General features: G+C 49.1%; 1 protein-coding gene across 1 annotated transcript in view; it reads left to right on the top strand.

Annotated features, from left to right (window-relative positions):
• Window positions 1–7,640: 7,640 nt before the first annotated feature.
• Window positions 7,641–16,818, top strand: part of VASH2 (vasohibin 2) — a 45,122-nt gene continuing 35,944 nt past the window's right edge. The window contains exons 1-3 of the mRNA XM_082050022.1: window positions 7,641–8,147; window positions 13,278–13,366; window positions 15,655–15,711. Coding sequence (XP_081906148.1) covers window positions 7,845–8,147; window positions 13,278–13,366; window positions 15,655–15,711 — 449 coding nt within the window. The 5' untranslated portion in view covers window positions 7,641–7,844. The remainder of the gene's footprint in view (window positions 8,148–13,277; window positions 13,367–15,654; window positions 15,712–16,818) is intronic.

The following is a 16,818-nucleotide window of genomic DNA, read 5'->3' as shown; positions in this document are numbered from 1 at the left end:
CAGTTTGTGCATGGATAAAACATGCATGTGGGAAGGTTTCTTAGAAGCCTGTTGGATTTCCTCCTGCCTCTCCTTCACAATGACCTTATCTGACAATCTGCCAAATCAATATTTATATCTTCAGTTAAACAATATCTTTCAGAAGACAAAGCAATAATATCCTGAACTTTGTAGAAAGGACTCCAGCAGGTATGTCCCAGAAAAAAAAAAAAAGGAAAAAAAAAGGCTAAGTACTGGCAGCAGTTCAGCATTGTTACTGGTTTGTGAGGCTGGGTAATATCTGCTTAATATCAGATATTCTTTTCTCAGTAAACTGCTTCCAGCTGTAACAATGCTTAGGCTATTAGAAAAGGTTGTAATACCTAAGGGGCATTGTCAGAATTGTGACCTTGCATGATGAGTTCTAGAAATAAGAGATCAAGACCCTACAAAAGCTATAAGCTCCATGCAGGTAGAAAACTATTGAGAAAGCAATTGGTTTTTTAAAAAAACTGGTTAAAGATGCCTCGTGTGAGCCCAGAAGTGCTGTCACTGCAGCTGCAGCTACGCAGGTTGGAGATCATCTGTTTTTTAGATGAGGCAGTGAATGTGCATCCTCGTGAGCTGATTTTGGGAAATGGAAAGGTGTGATTAAAAGCCTCATTTTCCCATGCCTAGGTGACTTTGGTTTATGGTGTTTTATCATTGTCACAGCAATTTCTTACGGGTTAAACTCTCTCTATATTCTACCTGTACTTGTGTGTGCTTCAAAAGGGATGTAGCATGTACTAAACCCAGTTTCTTGGTAAGCTGTGTGATTTAGGGATGTCAGGGATTAACCGTGGTTCTTGGAGCACAGGGTCGCCTTGCTGGGAAAAATCCCAGGGAATTATTCCAGGCTTCAGGAGTTTTCCCAGCCTGTGCTGGGCTGAACCAGGAATTTCCCATTGTTTTTTTTTCAAAACAGGATAGTTCTAAGGCTGCTCAGATGCTGATCGCTACTTTGGATAAGGTAGAAGAGGAACTGCAGATGACTGCAAAGTTACTTATTCTTTTAGAAATTAAATTCTCCAGCTGCTGCCAAGGGAAAAATAAATGAAAACACAGTGCCAGTTGCTAAGCCTGTACGTACTGTTTTTTCCATTAATTCCTGGAAGGTAACTTGATTTCTTCAGAATAATTCACCAGCTAATTCTGAAAAACCCTCCAGGCGTTAGACAAAACCTACATCCTGTGCTGAATGAAGAGGGATTGTCTGCTAGGGTGAGAATGACTCAGTCTTGGGTCATTAACTGGCTTCACAGGACTTGTATTTGTCTTTCTCCTGCTCCCAGAGGACAATTGAAATTCACTGAAGAGCCTAGTGCTAAAAGCCTAAAATTCACTTAGGGCCTAAGGCCTAGAAATCCTGTGATTTCTCATCTTGTCACTGCTCCACAGAAGCTTCAAAAGGTAAAGGATCCCTCGGGGGCTCAGAAGCTTGACAAAGTTACCCAAAGTAGACTGTTGCCAGAAGAGATATGGAAGTCCATTGGCTTTTGGAGAGCAAGGAGCCCCATAATTGATGTGATTTTCCTCAGACCTACTCTATCTGCTCAGGCTTGAGCTGTGAGGATCTCACAAGGGCTGAAATGTCCATGTGCATGAAGAGGACAGAGCATGATGGAGCCTCTTTGAAGTTTGCAGTTTGTGTCATCACACTTAGGACATTTCTGGTTTTAATTCCAAAGTCAGAAAATGCTCTGTAGGATTCATGAGTTTGCTAGTTACCTCTGAAAATCAGTATCATTCACACAATGGCAAACTATGAAGATAACTGGGGAAAAAAAAAGTTTCAGATGACTGTAATTCCTTTAAGAGCTTTAAGTTTTTTAAAAGACCACAACATTTGAACTTTACTCTCACCTTGAGGGGCTCCTGCAGTGTTTTGAGTACTGTTCAATCATTCCCTAGAGAGGGAGAATCTTAATCTGCAGAACGCTGCCTTCCAGGGGTGCTTGAAATGATGCCTCAGATCAAAAACTGCTTGATGAAATCATCAATGCTGCAGTAATATCATCTCACACCGTGACACTGAGAATAATGTGTCATGTGTTTCTCCATTTGCAGGTTTCACACAGCACCTAAATTCAAGGGCTTGTGGTTTCTGGGCTTGTGACGTATGCTGTTGCTAAAGTTAATAGCTTTTTCTGTCCCCTTCCAAGTACTGCCTGGAAAGACTTGAATACATAAGGACGATATTAGTTCAGAGTGTTTCCTAACAGCATCACGTTACACCCAGAGGGCACAGGGTATCCCATAACACAACTATGCTGCTGAATCGATTTCTAAACAGCACCAACAATTGTGCTCCTAGTCTGAAGCAGGCAGGGGCTTGATCACAGTAACTCCTCTCCGTGCAGGTGGGGATGGCTCAGGTGGGGAGGTTAGTTCTGCTTCTCACCTTTGGTGCCACCACCAGCAGCTCCCCTGTCACAAGGACTGAAGGTGCTGACAAATGTTGAAAATAGATCTTGGTTTTGAGTAGCAGATTTTTTTCAGCCACTGCCTTTCTTTACTACCTGTACTTTTATTATGCAGTTGCCCTGAAGAGCAATGATTGTGCTGGGTAGTTTACCTCTGACTAAAGGTTAAAGAGGAAGTAATTAGTCCAAAAAAGATTGCCAAGATTTATGGAATGTTGCATTAGGGTTTCCTTCTTTTTATAAGCCGAGCTTGCTGTACAGACCAAATCACATGATACGATGGTAAGTAAGACCTTCACAACAAACTGTATTGACGTAAAAATTTTCCCAAGCTACAGCAATATTTGGGACTGAAACCTTGGAACAAGACAGAAAAGAGTAAGGCAGGATAATAGGGGTGCTGATGCTGTACCAGTGAGAAACAACAATTTCATCTGTATCTGATGCTATTAGCTGCAGATCAGAGTGAGGGGACTATAATAATTATAGAAGAGGAAGGGCTGTTTCACTGTCAGCAAAAGCTCTGGCCAAGTAGGACATGCTGACCTACAACGAGGGATGGAAAGAGAAAAATTGTGAAGCAGTTTTGGGGAGGCCTGATTTATGGGCTTTTCCTGTCACTTTGATTTTTTTTTTTGCTGGAAATCTTGCCTGTTGGATTAGCCTGAGATCAACTGGAGCCCCGCTAAACCCATTTAAAATAAACACTGTAATGATTTGCTGCAGTGGAATTACTGAAAGAGGTCCTTTTCCTTGCTCAAGCAGAAATCAAAAGATATTGCTGATGTTCTTCATTGCTAAAGCCAGAGCAGCTGATGGATGTTTTTTCTTCTAGATCATTGCAAAATAAATAGTGTGTTGAGTTTCCAGAAAGGGCTGCCTTGGGGAAAGCTCTAAAGAGGCACACCCTCAAGCATTCCTTTTATAGCTTGCTTTTTTTTTTCTGTCTACTTTACATATTTATTTTCTCAATGATCACATTGATGAATACATAAAGTTATTATTCTTAGTGGTTACGCAAATCACTCCTGCAAACTTGCATCAACAGCCATTATCATATCACTATGGTTACAGCCTTATCACAGTTTAACCTTGCATTTCATTACTTGCTCAATCCAATCCGGCCTAGCTTCCAGTTTGAGAAAAAGCCCCAAACAAACAAGTTTTATTTTGCTTTTCAAGGATCAAACGAGGTCACTGTGATCTTTTCAGGAAATGGGCTGTTTGCATAGCAATAATGCAATTCACTTATGGCAGGCAAAGTGTTTCCACTCCTCTTTTCTACCTTCCCTTCTGCAAAGCTGGAGCACCTTTGTAGGATTAACCATTTCAGACTGCTGCTGCTGCTTCTCTGGGCATACAGTGGTTCCTGTTCAGAAAAGGCCATGAAGATCACTTGGCCTGGCTTTAGCAGAAGAGTGCAGCCAAGCCGGGGATACTTGGAAGGTACCCAGGCTTCAGGCTTTTGCACTGGCTGCTGCCAGCTGGGGATACTGGACATAATCCCTGCTCCACCAGTAACCAATCTACCTCTCATATGCTCATTGCTGGTATAGGAACCTTCACTGAGTGTGGAGCACTTAGCATCCACTTTTGCCAACCCGGATAACAGCAAAGGTCCAGATCTATCATGCTGCCACCAATTTGCAGCTATCTGGTGGAAGGCAGGAGTGCATGAAACCTTAGAGGCACTCATCACACTGGTGGTGCACTCACCAGCAAAGCCAGCAGGTCCCAGCCCTGAGACAGGGTTGGGTTGGAGCTGTGGGCCAGGGAAAACTTGTCCTGCTCACTCCTGGCACCTGTACTGAGCCAGCAAGAAGGGCTACCTGGGAACAATGGGTAATAGAGGAAGTATTTTCCCAAATAATCCCAAATAAATAAACCATCTCTGCGCATGTGGAATATCACAGGGCAGTGAGTGTTCACAATGTGGCAGGGCTGAATTCCTTGCTATGCGCAACAGGATTCTTGTTAGGGAAGGGGCTAGTGGGACTCCTTGCGGCGGGTGCAGAGGTGACACCTGTGGAGAATAAATCTCAAAAAAAAAGTGCCGATGCTGTGTCATCTTGCTGTCATGGTACAATTAAGAACCATTAATTTTCCCGCAGTTAGTTGTGTAATTGCACTGCAGGGTCTTTTGAATACTGCATTTAAGTTAGTCTACAACTGGAAATAATGAAGGTTAAGACCCTCTCATATGATTTTACGAACAAATTAGTTCCTTTGACCCAGAAAGCAGCTGTGGTAGCAACCAGCTCTGGATTAGGAATAAGCCTGTAGGTTCGCGGTGCTATTCTGAGCTGGCTTTAGAAAGCCACCTCCATGCAAAGTGAGCGGATTTCAAACTTGAAAGGCTCTGGCACTCTGGAGCAGAGGGTGAGCAGCAGCCGAGGTGCGAGGGGAAAAGTTGTGGACAGAGCGAGGAACAAGGCAGCTCTGATGAAAGTTACATCAAAATTATGTGGTCCCAGAAGGTGAAAGCAATTGGATGCTGAGAGGATGCAGGGGAACACACTGTATATCCCACCCTGCTCCTACTCATCTTGAATGTCTGTTCATAACTAACACCAGGGCGGGGTGGTTGGGCTAAACCAAGGCAGCATCCTGCTGTTTTTACTCCTAATTTGTAGCTGGTAAGAGGGTAATTAAGGCTTTCCCTTAGCTGTAGGAACCTTGGGACTCTGCTTTTAGCCCCTTAGGCTGATGTTTCAAAGTTGCTGCTAGCTTCAGGACCTCAGCTAACTTCTGCCCAGCCACAGCTGGCCTTGGACGCGCTGACTGGCCTCTGGGAGTTGAACTTGTCACTCTTCACCCTGAGCATCAAGGAGGAGCTGGTAAGATTTTTTTCTTTCAATCCTGATCAGAAGGGGTCTGGGTGATGCAAAGGGCTGCTATGGAGAGGACTGTGATGTCCCAACCTTGCCACATGGGCCTCTTACTTGTCTGGCCAGGGTGAGTCCTTCACTCTGGCACAGAGCATGCCTGGCATGGTGGATGCAGAGGGCTTTGAGCCGCAAAGAATGTAGCATCACACACACACCTTTCGGGTGTCTAAGATGTGGGTGGGTGTGGGACAGCACGACCTGAGGGTTCCTGCCTGCTGTGGGCAGTGAAGCAGCACTGAGCAAGGTTGTGGCAGCCTCACCACAGCTGCCTGTTCCAACAGCGAACAAGGCTCTGGGACATACGCAATTGCCAGCCTGTGTATCAGCATCCTGGGTGATGACTTTCTGCTGCGCAATCCCAGTACTCCAGGCTACATCACATGCAGTGTGCCCCCGGGCTGCTCACACGTGCTTGCCACCACCTGCACAGTCCCATTAGGCCTAAGATCCAGGTCAGAATGATTTTCAAGCTTTCCCCTGGCTCTGCTCCAGCAAACTTGGAGACTTTCTCAGCCTCTGCTTCCTTGCGCTGCCTTGCCTGAGCCTCCCTCTGCTCCTTGAGAGCCTTCACCTCCATGGCTGCAGCCATCTGCAGCCTCTCCGGGGCTCTGTGCTTCATCAGCCCCCATCTCGAGCTCACTTCATGTGCAACCTCATCTGTGCTCCAGAAGGACAGAGAGACTGTGCTTCCCGTGAGATCCTGCTCCAAAACCCAGTGGGGTAGTGCAGATCGCCCCTGGCACTCACGGGGGCTCATTCGCCTTCCAGTTACAGTGTTTGCTTGGTCATTAGAGAAACACAGGACATAGCAGAGAGGGTGAAGTCTTCGCCCCCATGCGCAGCTCGGGGGGCTCCCTAGGCCAAAGTCTCCTAGGCTGAAAGCTGACAGTGCGCAAGCTGTGTAAGCTGAAGCTCTTGGTTTGCTTTAGCTGGTGGAACAGCCTTTCTCAGGCTTCCTTTACGTTAAACCTCCTGATGAGATTCAAGCACACCATGTGGCCAGGATGCGACAGGCAAGATTACTGGTAGGACTCATAGAGATGTCAACTCCTGTGGAGAGCGATTAGAGACTCAACATACACCCATGGTTCCCCAGAGCCTTCAGGAAGCTGATTAAGGCACTGCAAAGATTTATTTATGGCAAGAGATGAAAGTCAGTACTTGCAGCTGCTGAGGAGATGCACAGGTATGTGCCCAGCCTGGCTGGGAGCAGGGGAGAGCAGAGTGGCGGTGGCATCTGAGTGCATGGGCAAGGGATGGGAACACCGTTTTCAGACTGTCATTTCTTTCTGATGAGGAGTCACCTTTACTAGGCATTGCATTAGGTTGACACTGTTGTGCTTGATATAAAGAGCACAGAAATAAGCACCAGGGAACTGAGCTGAGTGGTGGAGATGGCAGCAGCAGCCAGGGAGTTGTCTGCCTGTGAGGTGCTGCAAGGACACTGACATGGCTCGGCAAAGCCCCGGGGGGGAGATGGCTTCCCCATTGCTCTCATCCACAACTCAATCACACCAGGCATGGACAGAGGACCAGGCGCTGATGTTGCAGTGTGTGCAGACCCATCCATGAGGCAGGTACCTCTGACTGCTGCAGGGCATCGCAGCAGGACACGGCTGCTGTTTGTAGTGCAGTGTGAGACATCCCGAGTCAAGGACCACTCACCTGGCCCTGTGCCAGTCTGTGCGGCTGCAAAACACTCAAAGGCCACAGTGTGTCCCCTCTCTCCTACGTGAGAGCTAGGCACGCAATGCTCCCACTGCTTGAGCAGGAACTATTCCCCTGGGAGGCGAGCACCAGCCCCTAAGCCCTCCGTGGCCAAGGGTGAGGCTCCCCCAGCTCTAGAACACTCCTTTGCCCACGGGACAGAAAAGCCCTGATGCCTTTGTGTTCAAGATGGGATCTCGCTGCCTATTAGTTTAACATTAGTTAACAATGAATTTTCCAGCTCCAGAAGGGAGCAGCCCAGCTCTCCTCAATGAAGGGGTTGATTTTCAAGGGCCCCCTGCGCAGCGGGGACCGGGGTGCACGGCACGGCCGGGCCCGGCCCGGCACGGCCCCACGCGCGGCAACTCCCGGAGAAAAAGGCTTAGCCCGCGCCGCCTGGCTCCGGTAACCCGGGCCGCCCGGCAGGGGGCGCCTCCCGTCTGCGCCTCCGCCAGTCACGGCTCGTCCCGCGCCCCGAACCCCGCCCCTCTTTGTTGCGGACACCAATAGGAACGCGCCGAGGGCGGGCGGGTGGCCGGTAGCGTGGTAACGCGGCGGCATGGAGCGCGGCGCGGGGCGCGCCCCGAGCGGGGCAGGGGCCGGGCTGGGGCGCCCGGGACGAGCGAGCGCCCGCCGCTAGGGAGGGGCCGGCCCCGCGCTCAGCATCCTTTGCATGCACGTAGTACACACACACGTATATATATTATATATATTATAAAGAGGGTCCGGGCGGCAGCAAGACCGCGCGGCACCTCCTGGCAGCGGTCCCCGCAGCGTCCCCAGGCTCGGGCATGGCCGCGGGGCCATGACGGGCGCGGCGGCGGGAGGCGGCGGCCCCGGGAGCACCCGCCGTGCGGCGGTCGGCAAGGCGGGGGGCCGGTCGCGGAGCGCCCAGCCGCGGGCGGCGGCGGGCGGCGGGAGCGGAGGCAGCGGCGGCGGCTCGGAGGAGGAGGAGCAGCGGGACGGCGGGTCGCTGTTCCTGGTGAACAAGAGCGGCTTCCCCATGGACGGGCAGACCTGGGAGCGGATGTGGGGGCACGTGGAGCGGGTGCACCCCGACGGCGGCGCCGTGGCCGCGGCCATCCGGAGCGCCGTCCGCCTGGCTCGGGTAAGGAGAAGCCCCCGTTTCCCCCAAGCCCCCTTAAAAAGAGAGGGGCTCCCGTAAAGCCCCAAGGCAGACGTTCTGCGGCTGCCGAGTTTTGTGGGTGTCGGGGACACAAGGGCTGGGCAGGAGGGTGTCACGCCTCAGCCCTTGGGGATGCTCTCGGCCCCTGCCCGCTGCGAGGGGCAGCAGGAGGAAAGCTGGAGCTCTAAAACGCATGAAATGGGGTACGGGGGTGTGTGCCGCGGGATGCTTAGGGGCTGGAATTGGTGTCTTGGGAAATGTGGGAAGAACGTTTTGGTTGTTTTTTTTTTTTTTCCTTAATCTTGGGGAGGAAAAAGCGGGAAAACGAGAATTAAAAGATATCTTCAGGGACTGAATGAAGTGCTTTGTTGCAATTTAAAGAACATTCTGCTCAGCTCTTTGGAAGACAGGCATTTCCGAAAACACAGCTTTGCTCCTGAAATCTAATAAGGGATTTAAAACTCAGACATTTCATTTCCCGTACATGGAAAGATTCCAAATGCTTTTGTCTTGTACGTTCGTTGGTACAAGCTCCAAACAGTTCTGGCTGACCCGAATCTTTTCTTTTTCCTCTAGCCAGCAAACAAAATGTTGTTGTCTGCTGGTGTTCCAAGGCTTCTCAGCACCACGCTGCATTACTGATCACGATGTCTTTAACACTGTCGGCTTTGGCAGACTTTGAGCTTGACTCGCTCCTCCCACCAAGCAGCATTAGTCTGAGCTGACCGCTAAAGTCGCTGTTGATTCACACCCCTTTGCCTGCTGGTTGGGCTGGCGTTGTCACGGTCCAGGTTGTCAGTGATATCTATGCTTGTTCTTTATGTGGAGTAGCGAGGAAAAATTCTGTGCACAGAGAATTTGAAAATATATTGAGTAGGGCTGTCTTATGAAGGCGCTTGTTAAATAAGACAGCAGTGGAAAAGGCCTTTCATCTCTCTTCTGCAATGTTTAGTTCAGCATAAGTGCAAAAGGGGCCATCTCTGTTCTCTCTGTTCCTCCGCTTCCCTCATGCTGGCACCAGCCTTTGTTTGGAAGGGGGAACAGGTTCAGCTAAAGAATAATCTGGTTTTGCTGAGTCTGTTTGTGGTTCCCTAGTGTAGTTCATCTCCTACTTGCACAAGCACTTGAGGTAGAAATGAAGGGGCAAGGAGAGGGCAGAACTGATTTCAGCAGCATGACCAGTTTACACTAGCCTAAACAGCCTGCAGATCTGCTTGGTATTACGGGGTGGCAAAACTCATACTGGACTCGATTTCCTTCTCCCAGCTCTAAAGCATGTGATTTTCCTGGTGATACCCATAGTTGCTGATGAAGCATCTGGTGAGAGACATGCCAGTGGCTTCGACACACTGGCATGCTGCCCACCGGAGTGCCCTGGAGAATACTGACCATGGTTTCTTCCTCAGTGTTGAAGCACAAGGTTGACTCTCCATTGCATGTACTGAAGCTGGATAGGAGGAAAAATGTTTTGAAATCTCCTTAGGTAAATCATTCACTGTTAGCTACTGGTTCCTGATTGGTGGAGGGTGCTGTGAAAGAGTTGTACTGAGTTCCTCTGGCACTGTCCACCAGCAGACTCCCTGTTGCAGTGATTAACTTCATCAAGGGCAGAAGGGCCTCGTGTCTCTTGTGACTAATTAGCTCTTGCTGGCTAAGCCTGGGACCTCTGGGTTCACAGCATAGTTTGAGGGATACCTGGTCCTTACTAATGCCAACAGAGCTCAGGTGAGCAAATGAAGGGTAGAAGCAGGTTTGTTTGCTACAAAATGATGGTGGGTTGCTGAAATTGTGATGTTAATTTCTGGGTCAGAGTAGGAATGTCAGGTGAGAGTTGTTCCTTAAATAATGGTACAGCTTCTTTATTTAGCTTGTGCTGCTGGGTATGTGGCGCTCTGCAAAAGACCAAGTGATGCTAATCTGGAGCTATGAAAGAAACTTGTGCCTGTGAGAGGATGGCTTGTAATCCACTTGTATTAGTAGTTGGCAGAGGCTGAGCAAGTAGTGTGTGCAACTGCTCCATTTTTGCATCTGATCTGTTCTTAATCCCTAGTGATGGGAGAGAGCTTTCATCCCCTTCCCAAGAAGCTCCACTTGATTGCTCTAATCATCTTGGTATTAGCCTCAGTGATCATATGCACAGGGCGGTAAGTAGCTTCTTACTGTATCAGCAAGGCTGTCCTTACTGGAACAAATGCAAACTGCAGGGGTGCATCTCTCCTGAGAGAAAGAGGCCTCACAAAAAGCTGGCTTGTCTGCAAGGGAGGCAGTTTTGGAACCTGAGAGGGTCCCGTCGTTGCACTCCCTACCTCTGACTCTTGTCTTGAGCTCTGAGAAGGGTGCAGGCTCCCGGTTTGGAAGGGCTGTGCAGTCCTTTATGTGGCCTGTGATCTTGGAGATACTTGCAGATCTTAATGAATTAAACCTCTCACCAGCTTTGAGGGCTTTAGCCTGCCATCTTTATCCACCCTAAGTATCAGTGTAGGGTGAGCTTGCAGAAAATAGCTTTCTGGTCATTAAATGAGACACAGTGGAGTCAGGCAGGAAGAGTTTGACACAGGATGTCTGTGGTTAATTGAAACTACAGCAATTCCAGCCGTGGGATGATGGTCTCCAACTCTGCTGCAGGGTCTTGTGCTGCAGCTGCTTGGAAATACTGATACTGGGTCAAGGTCCTTTCATCTGCCTGGCCTCTGAATTTCACTCACTTTATGAATTCCTGGTCTGTAGTGCTGTGTCTGCATTTCCTCTCAGAGGCTCTGGCATCCTGCTACAAACCCTTGCTGACTGCTGCACTGGGATGTGCAGCGGTAGCTGGAGGGCTGCAGCCCCAACTGCAACAACATCCCGCTTTACTCCGTGTGTGATATTGTGCCTCCCTGCCTTCTGCTCTGTGCTGGCTGGGTGCCCAAGACTGATCCTCTTCTAGCCAGGGTGGGAATTTTCGGTCAGAAAAGGGGTATTGTTTGGAGGGGGTGGGAGCGGCGGGTGGCTCTCCGCTGCCTGGCAGCGTTTTGCAGAGTACTGCCTGCCCAGCGCTGGGCTGAGGAGAGCAGGGCACCTTCCTGCCTGGGGAAGACCGATGGCTGCTTCTCCCTTGTTGCCTGAGATCTTGAGGGGCTTGGGCCTCCTGGCTCGGCAGGCTTGCCGAGGTAACTTTAAAAGACAGGTTTTGGGATATGGGTCAGCTATTGGGAAAACCCTACTTTCTTTACTTGAGCATTTCCCGATGGCTGACGCGATCATCCTCCGCCTTGGCGATGGTGAAACACCTCGCCTGGAGGTCCAAAGCTGACCCCCATGATGAGGGTGACCACTGTGGGTTACAGCAAGGGCTGCATCTCTCACACTGTTGCAGCCCCTATGGGATGCTGGGTGAGGGCATGGAGGGCTGGGAAACGGGTGCTGTCCCCCCGGCTGCTCTGCAGCAGCCAGGCCTGTTGCTGGCTGGGACTGCCATTGCCTTGGTGTGGCATGTTGTGTATGTGCTGTGCAGGCACATAGAGTTTCTTCCCAGTGTTTATATCAGAGCAGGAATTACTCCAACTGGAAGGGTTTGACCAGCCTGCCTTAATTCCCTCTTTCAGCTGCTTGCTGCTCCTGAAACTCCAGCCCTGTCTGTTGTGTTGAGTTCAGGAGGGATGGGTGAATAACTCTTACAGACCAAAGGGGCTGGGGGCGGAAAGAGCTTGTGAAACCAAAAAAATGCCTCTAATGAAGAGGCTAGGTGTGGAAATTGTGATTAAGAAGCGTTAATGAACCTTGCTCGTAACTCTCGCTTGTTCAGAGACAACCAGTCTGCACGCAGTTGTCTCCCATGAGGTGCTGGGGATGGCGGCAGTGTGCTGGAGGCCTGGCCATCTGTCTCCTTGCCACTTAAAATACATTTCTGTGTGCCAGTAACGTAGAAGTCTCTATTTTGCGTTTTTTCCTTTCTCCAAGGCGTATTTACTTTTTGACTGTAGTAACTATCTACACGTGGTGCTTGCTCTCTGAAAGCAAACATGCAATCCCTCTGTCATAGTGGAGGTGGGAACTGGAGAGGGAAGTCAGTGGGGCAGAGGTGACCCACCACCTCAACTTGCTTTTCTTATCTGTAATTGCTGACTTGAAGTGTCTTTAGAGCAGTCATTTTTTACTTTATAATCTTCAAACTATTCTGTCAATGTCATGGGCCCACAGGTGCTGCACACTTTCCTCTGCGCCTTTCATCGTGGCTGCTGGTTCCTGAATTGGGGTCTGCATTAATATTTAAATAAACTGTTTCCTCGATTATGTTTGTGAGAACTGTACTAACTTTTTTGGTCACACTGCCTGTTTTAACACATGCCGACCCTGTATTTTGCAGTCTCACCCATAAAATAACGGGACATGGGACAAGGCTCTGCCCATTTACTGCATGGTTACAGGCTCATGAGCCACGTAGCTGTGGGGATTAAATATGGATTGAGGAAACAGCTTCTTAAAGTGCTTAGGCACAAGCAGATGTCTTATGAGATTTTGGAAAAATCCCATTACAGTGCCAGTCTATATCTTTAAGTTTCTTAATATCATTAAATATCTGGGTCCCAGGTGGTCTTCCAGGTATCACTTGCTCCTTACCCAGCAAGTGTGCTGCTGGTATGCAGCAGATGGGAAATTACACAGCTTGGGGTCCTTGTCTCCTTTTATCTTTCTCTCATGGTAGAGGAAACCAAGAATTAGACTTGAAAGGGCTTTTTGGGGGAGGGAGTTCAGCAGAGCCAGTGCTGGGACTCTCCTTGTCCAAACTGCCCTGTGCAAGAGGGGAAAAATTGGGAGCATTGGCCTTCTGCCCTGGACTGCCTGCTCACACAGGGCAGTGTTTGGGGGATGGTGGTGGCTGGGGCGAGCAGCCTGCCATGGTGGGGGCCTGCCCTGGCCCCCCAGCACTGGCAGGGATGGGCTGGCTCCGGTGCTTGGGCAGCCCGTTTTGGGTGGGATGACTTCGCCCAGTGCTTGAGTTCACGTGGCATGTTAGCCATCTGTGCTGCCGCTTTGTGTTGCGCTAAGCGCATGCTGCTGCCGGAGTAAATCACTTATCCACTCTGCAGGGAGCGGTAACTGTCTAACCTCTTTATCTTTTTGTGTGTCCAGCCCTCAGTGCCGCCGGTGCCAAACTACAAGCTCTCCATGTCGATCCCGGAATGGCTCCAGGCAATACAGACCTACATGAAGATGCTGCAGTATCCTTCTCCAGCATGTGGTCTCCAGAGAGAAGGCTGGCTTGTGGCCAGCAGGAATTAACTGGGGGTTTACTGAAGCACTAGCTGGTCACAAGGGCTTGGGATCATTGTGGGGTGAAAGGACGCCTCTGAGGACTTGTGATAGAATCTGCAGCACTGAGCCTGTCACAGCAGTCCTCTGAGAGGTGTAATTAACGTTAAATGATACTGAAGAATTTAACTGAAGTGACGTCGGTGGGAGTAGAATTGCTTATTTTGAGGTTGTTTTATGAGGATATTGTGATCAGATCATGATGCCTGGAGACATAATGAGGTATCTCATCCTGAAGTGACTCAGGGAGAGCCAGTGTTGTGGCAAACCCTTTCTCCCTCTGCTCTGGCAGCCCCTATGGGAGCCCTGAGGACTGCCTGCATGCTCAGCTTACCAGGGATACTTGTCATTAGGGTGAGGGGCACAAGCAGCTGTCCTGACCCTGAAGTGGGCAGACTTGCCTGTGGCACAGACACTGACCGAAGGAATCCCCCCTTCCAGATGTCCCACCTCACTTGGGGGGTTCATCGGAGATGTACAAGTTTATCCAGCCTCCCCATCCCTTCCCCATGTATAATACCTGACCATTTCCACTGCTGACAGATGTCAGATGAGATGATTGCCGGCCCAGATGCTGCTCTTCTCTCTGTTTTCCTTTTTTACAAAATCACTCTTTTTGTGTGTGTGTGGGGAAGCGGCAGGGATGAGGAATGAATGCAAAGACCTGGTAAGGATTAAGAAAGGATATGGGTGGCAGCTGGAAGAGCATCCAAAAATAGCAGGCGCGGTTAGCCTGCTGGGGAGCAGGGGCTGGATCAAGGCGGCAGTGGGGGTTTGAGCAGCAGCAGCTGCTGTGGGGAGGGAGGCTGGGGCCAGGCTGCTCTGCATGGGGATGGCGCATTTCTCTGCCATGTGTTGGCCACTTGTCCAGCACGAGAGGCTCGCTCCTCAGTGGGTTCGTGTTGGAGAAGAGGCCATGTCATGCGGAGCTCCAAAAATTTCCCCCCTTCACCTCCAGAGGTCTTGAAATCCTGTGCACTACTGTGTAGCAGGAGCAGGCCTGAGGCACAGGGTTTGGGTCTGTGTTCAGAAAAAGCTTCAAAGTGTGTTGGGGAACAGGATCTGGGCTTCCTCTGAGAGGCTTTGTTGAGAGCACTCTGAAAGGGCCTCATGAATTAGGTTTTGAAGGCAGGAGGGAAGCAAAGTTTCGTTTCTGGAGAACTCTGAACTCTAATTGAAGTCAGTTCAGAGCATCCTGGTGTGAGCTGGAGTTTTTATTTAGACTGTGGTTATACAACCAGCAGCTGTGCTGTTTATGCCTCGCAAGGTACCCTTTGCCTCCATGGGGTCACTTGTTTCTGCCCTGGTGTCACCACCATAATTTTGCTGGTGTGAATGTTCTTGTGGCTGGGGGAACAGATTCAGCTGGAAAAACAACCTAGCAAAAGTAAGCGGGTGGTGTGATATCTCTTGTTGTTGGGATTTTTTTGTTTGTTTTTACTGGACAGATGGGTTTCCTGGTCTGATATACTGCATTACTGCAGTCAAGGAGCAGGGAAGAGGCTGCTTTTAGTGATGCTGCTGCTGTGTGGTCTCTTGCACTCCTAGGCCAGTGCTGCTGAGGTTTGGTCAATGGGTGACTTGTCTGCTGACATCCTTGGCAATGAACTTTTCTCCTGTGCTCACAGAGTTAAGTAATGTTCTTGAATTGCACTTAGCTGGTTATTTCCATTTCAAGCGCATTGCATTTTTTAGAGAATGATTTATATTCCCTTGATGTAAATGGATGCACCTGCTGAGCTCTTGGTGTACAGGTCGTATATGAGCTCTGTGGCTGAGTTAAAAACTTACAAAGGAAATAACTTATTTCAAACCATGAATGATGTTGGTTTGGGTGGACTATAAAAGCTTTCTCTTGCCCAAATGGGAGACTTTTTTTTTTTCAAACTTGTAACCTAATAGTGATTGGGACCTGGAGAAAAAGAGAATTAAGAACCCTCAAATGCGAAGTTCAAGTGTTGTTTTACACAACCAGCCTCTTTGCTTGACTCTCCACTTAATGCCGGTTAATGTCATATAAAAAGACAAGTGAAAAAATTGCTTTATTTCATATGCCAGGGTTTCACCTCTGAGAGTTAGTGTTTCTACTACTTGTTTTGTGTTTAAACAGGAAATCAGAACTGAAATTCACCTTTTAAGCATTGTTATTTTGTTGTTTGACTGTTGATGTTACTTTCCTTCACCAGACAAATTTCAGATACAATCACACAGGAACACAGTTCTTCGAGATTAGAAAAACCAGACCTCTAAGTGGGTAAGTGTCTCTGGCAGTGGTCTAGTGTCCTCCTCCCACCGAAATGCCCAAGGTGATCAGCTGGCACGAAGCACTGTGGCACCACGGCATGGGAGGGCTGTTTCCCCTGTGCCATGGCTGCTCTAGCAAGGTCAAAACTCCTTCGCAAGAAGGGTCCCAGCTTGATGTCAGGTGGATCAAGGGCCAGCAAGTGGAAGGGCTGGTCTTGCTCAGCAGCCTGCATAGCTGCAGGCCAAAGCTGAATGCACAGGCTTGGGAAAACTCTCATTTCTCACTTGTTGGTGTTGGGAGGGCTGGGCTGTTTTTGTGGAAACTATATATAAGTCCTGATATTCTGGTTGTGCTGTAATGCCCTTTGATGGTAGGAAGAGATCAACTGTGGAAAATGTTGTGGGAATTTTGATGTTGTCTCAGGCGCAGTCCTTTCCCCTGGAGGAGGATCACAATGGACCATTTAAGTCATGGCCTTGTTCGTCCCATTGCTGCTTATCTTGCCATTCCTTCCCTGTGGTGAACTCATGTGCTGGTTGGCAATGAGTTGTACAATACGAGTACAAACGTGTGCTCAGGAACCCTGACAACAGAGAGCTGGGATCCCTTGCATGTAAGAACTGCATCATACTTAGGGATAGCTCTTTAACTGGACCCAGTAAATTAGCAAATTAGGGTGGGGAGTGGTGTTGTTAACATTATGCTTTTATTTTAGGGTGAAATTTAAATGGGCAGAATATAATTACTCCTGTAGACAGGCCTGTCTCTAGCTCTCCCTAGCTGTCTGTCATTAATCTAATGGTCTATCACTGTAAATTCCAGTTCCCATCCCAGCTTGGTGCTTCAGGTTTTCATCTCGCTGACAGCAATTCTTCCCACTTTCTTCCTCTGTGTCATGTTCACTACACTAGTGGAACTAGTTTAGAAGAAGTCTTGTGCCTTGAATGATAGATGAGTTTACAGAAGCTTGAACCAATTTTCAGGCTGGTCACTCGTTTTGAAATTTGTCCCATTACTTTTTTTTCTGAGGAAGTGGAGGATGAAAATGAATTGTGCTCAGCGCTCACCACTTGAAAGGTCGGTGTCCTCTGGGGCTGGATGAAAGCCTGGCTTATG

The sequence above is a fragment of the Streptopelia decaocto genome, assembly GCF_964273445.1.
Source record: "Streptopelia decaocto genome assembly, chromosome: 3".
In the NCBI taxonomy this organism is placed as follows: Eukaryota; Metazoa; Chordata; class Aves; order Columbiformes; family Columbidae; genus Streptopelia; species Streptopelia decaocto.
Note: the sequence above shows the minus strand (reverse complement) of the source record. Positions and strands in the feature narration are given on the sequence as shown.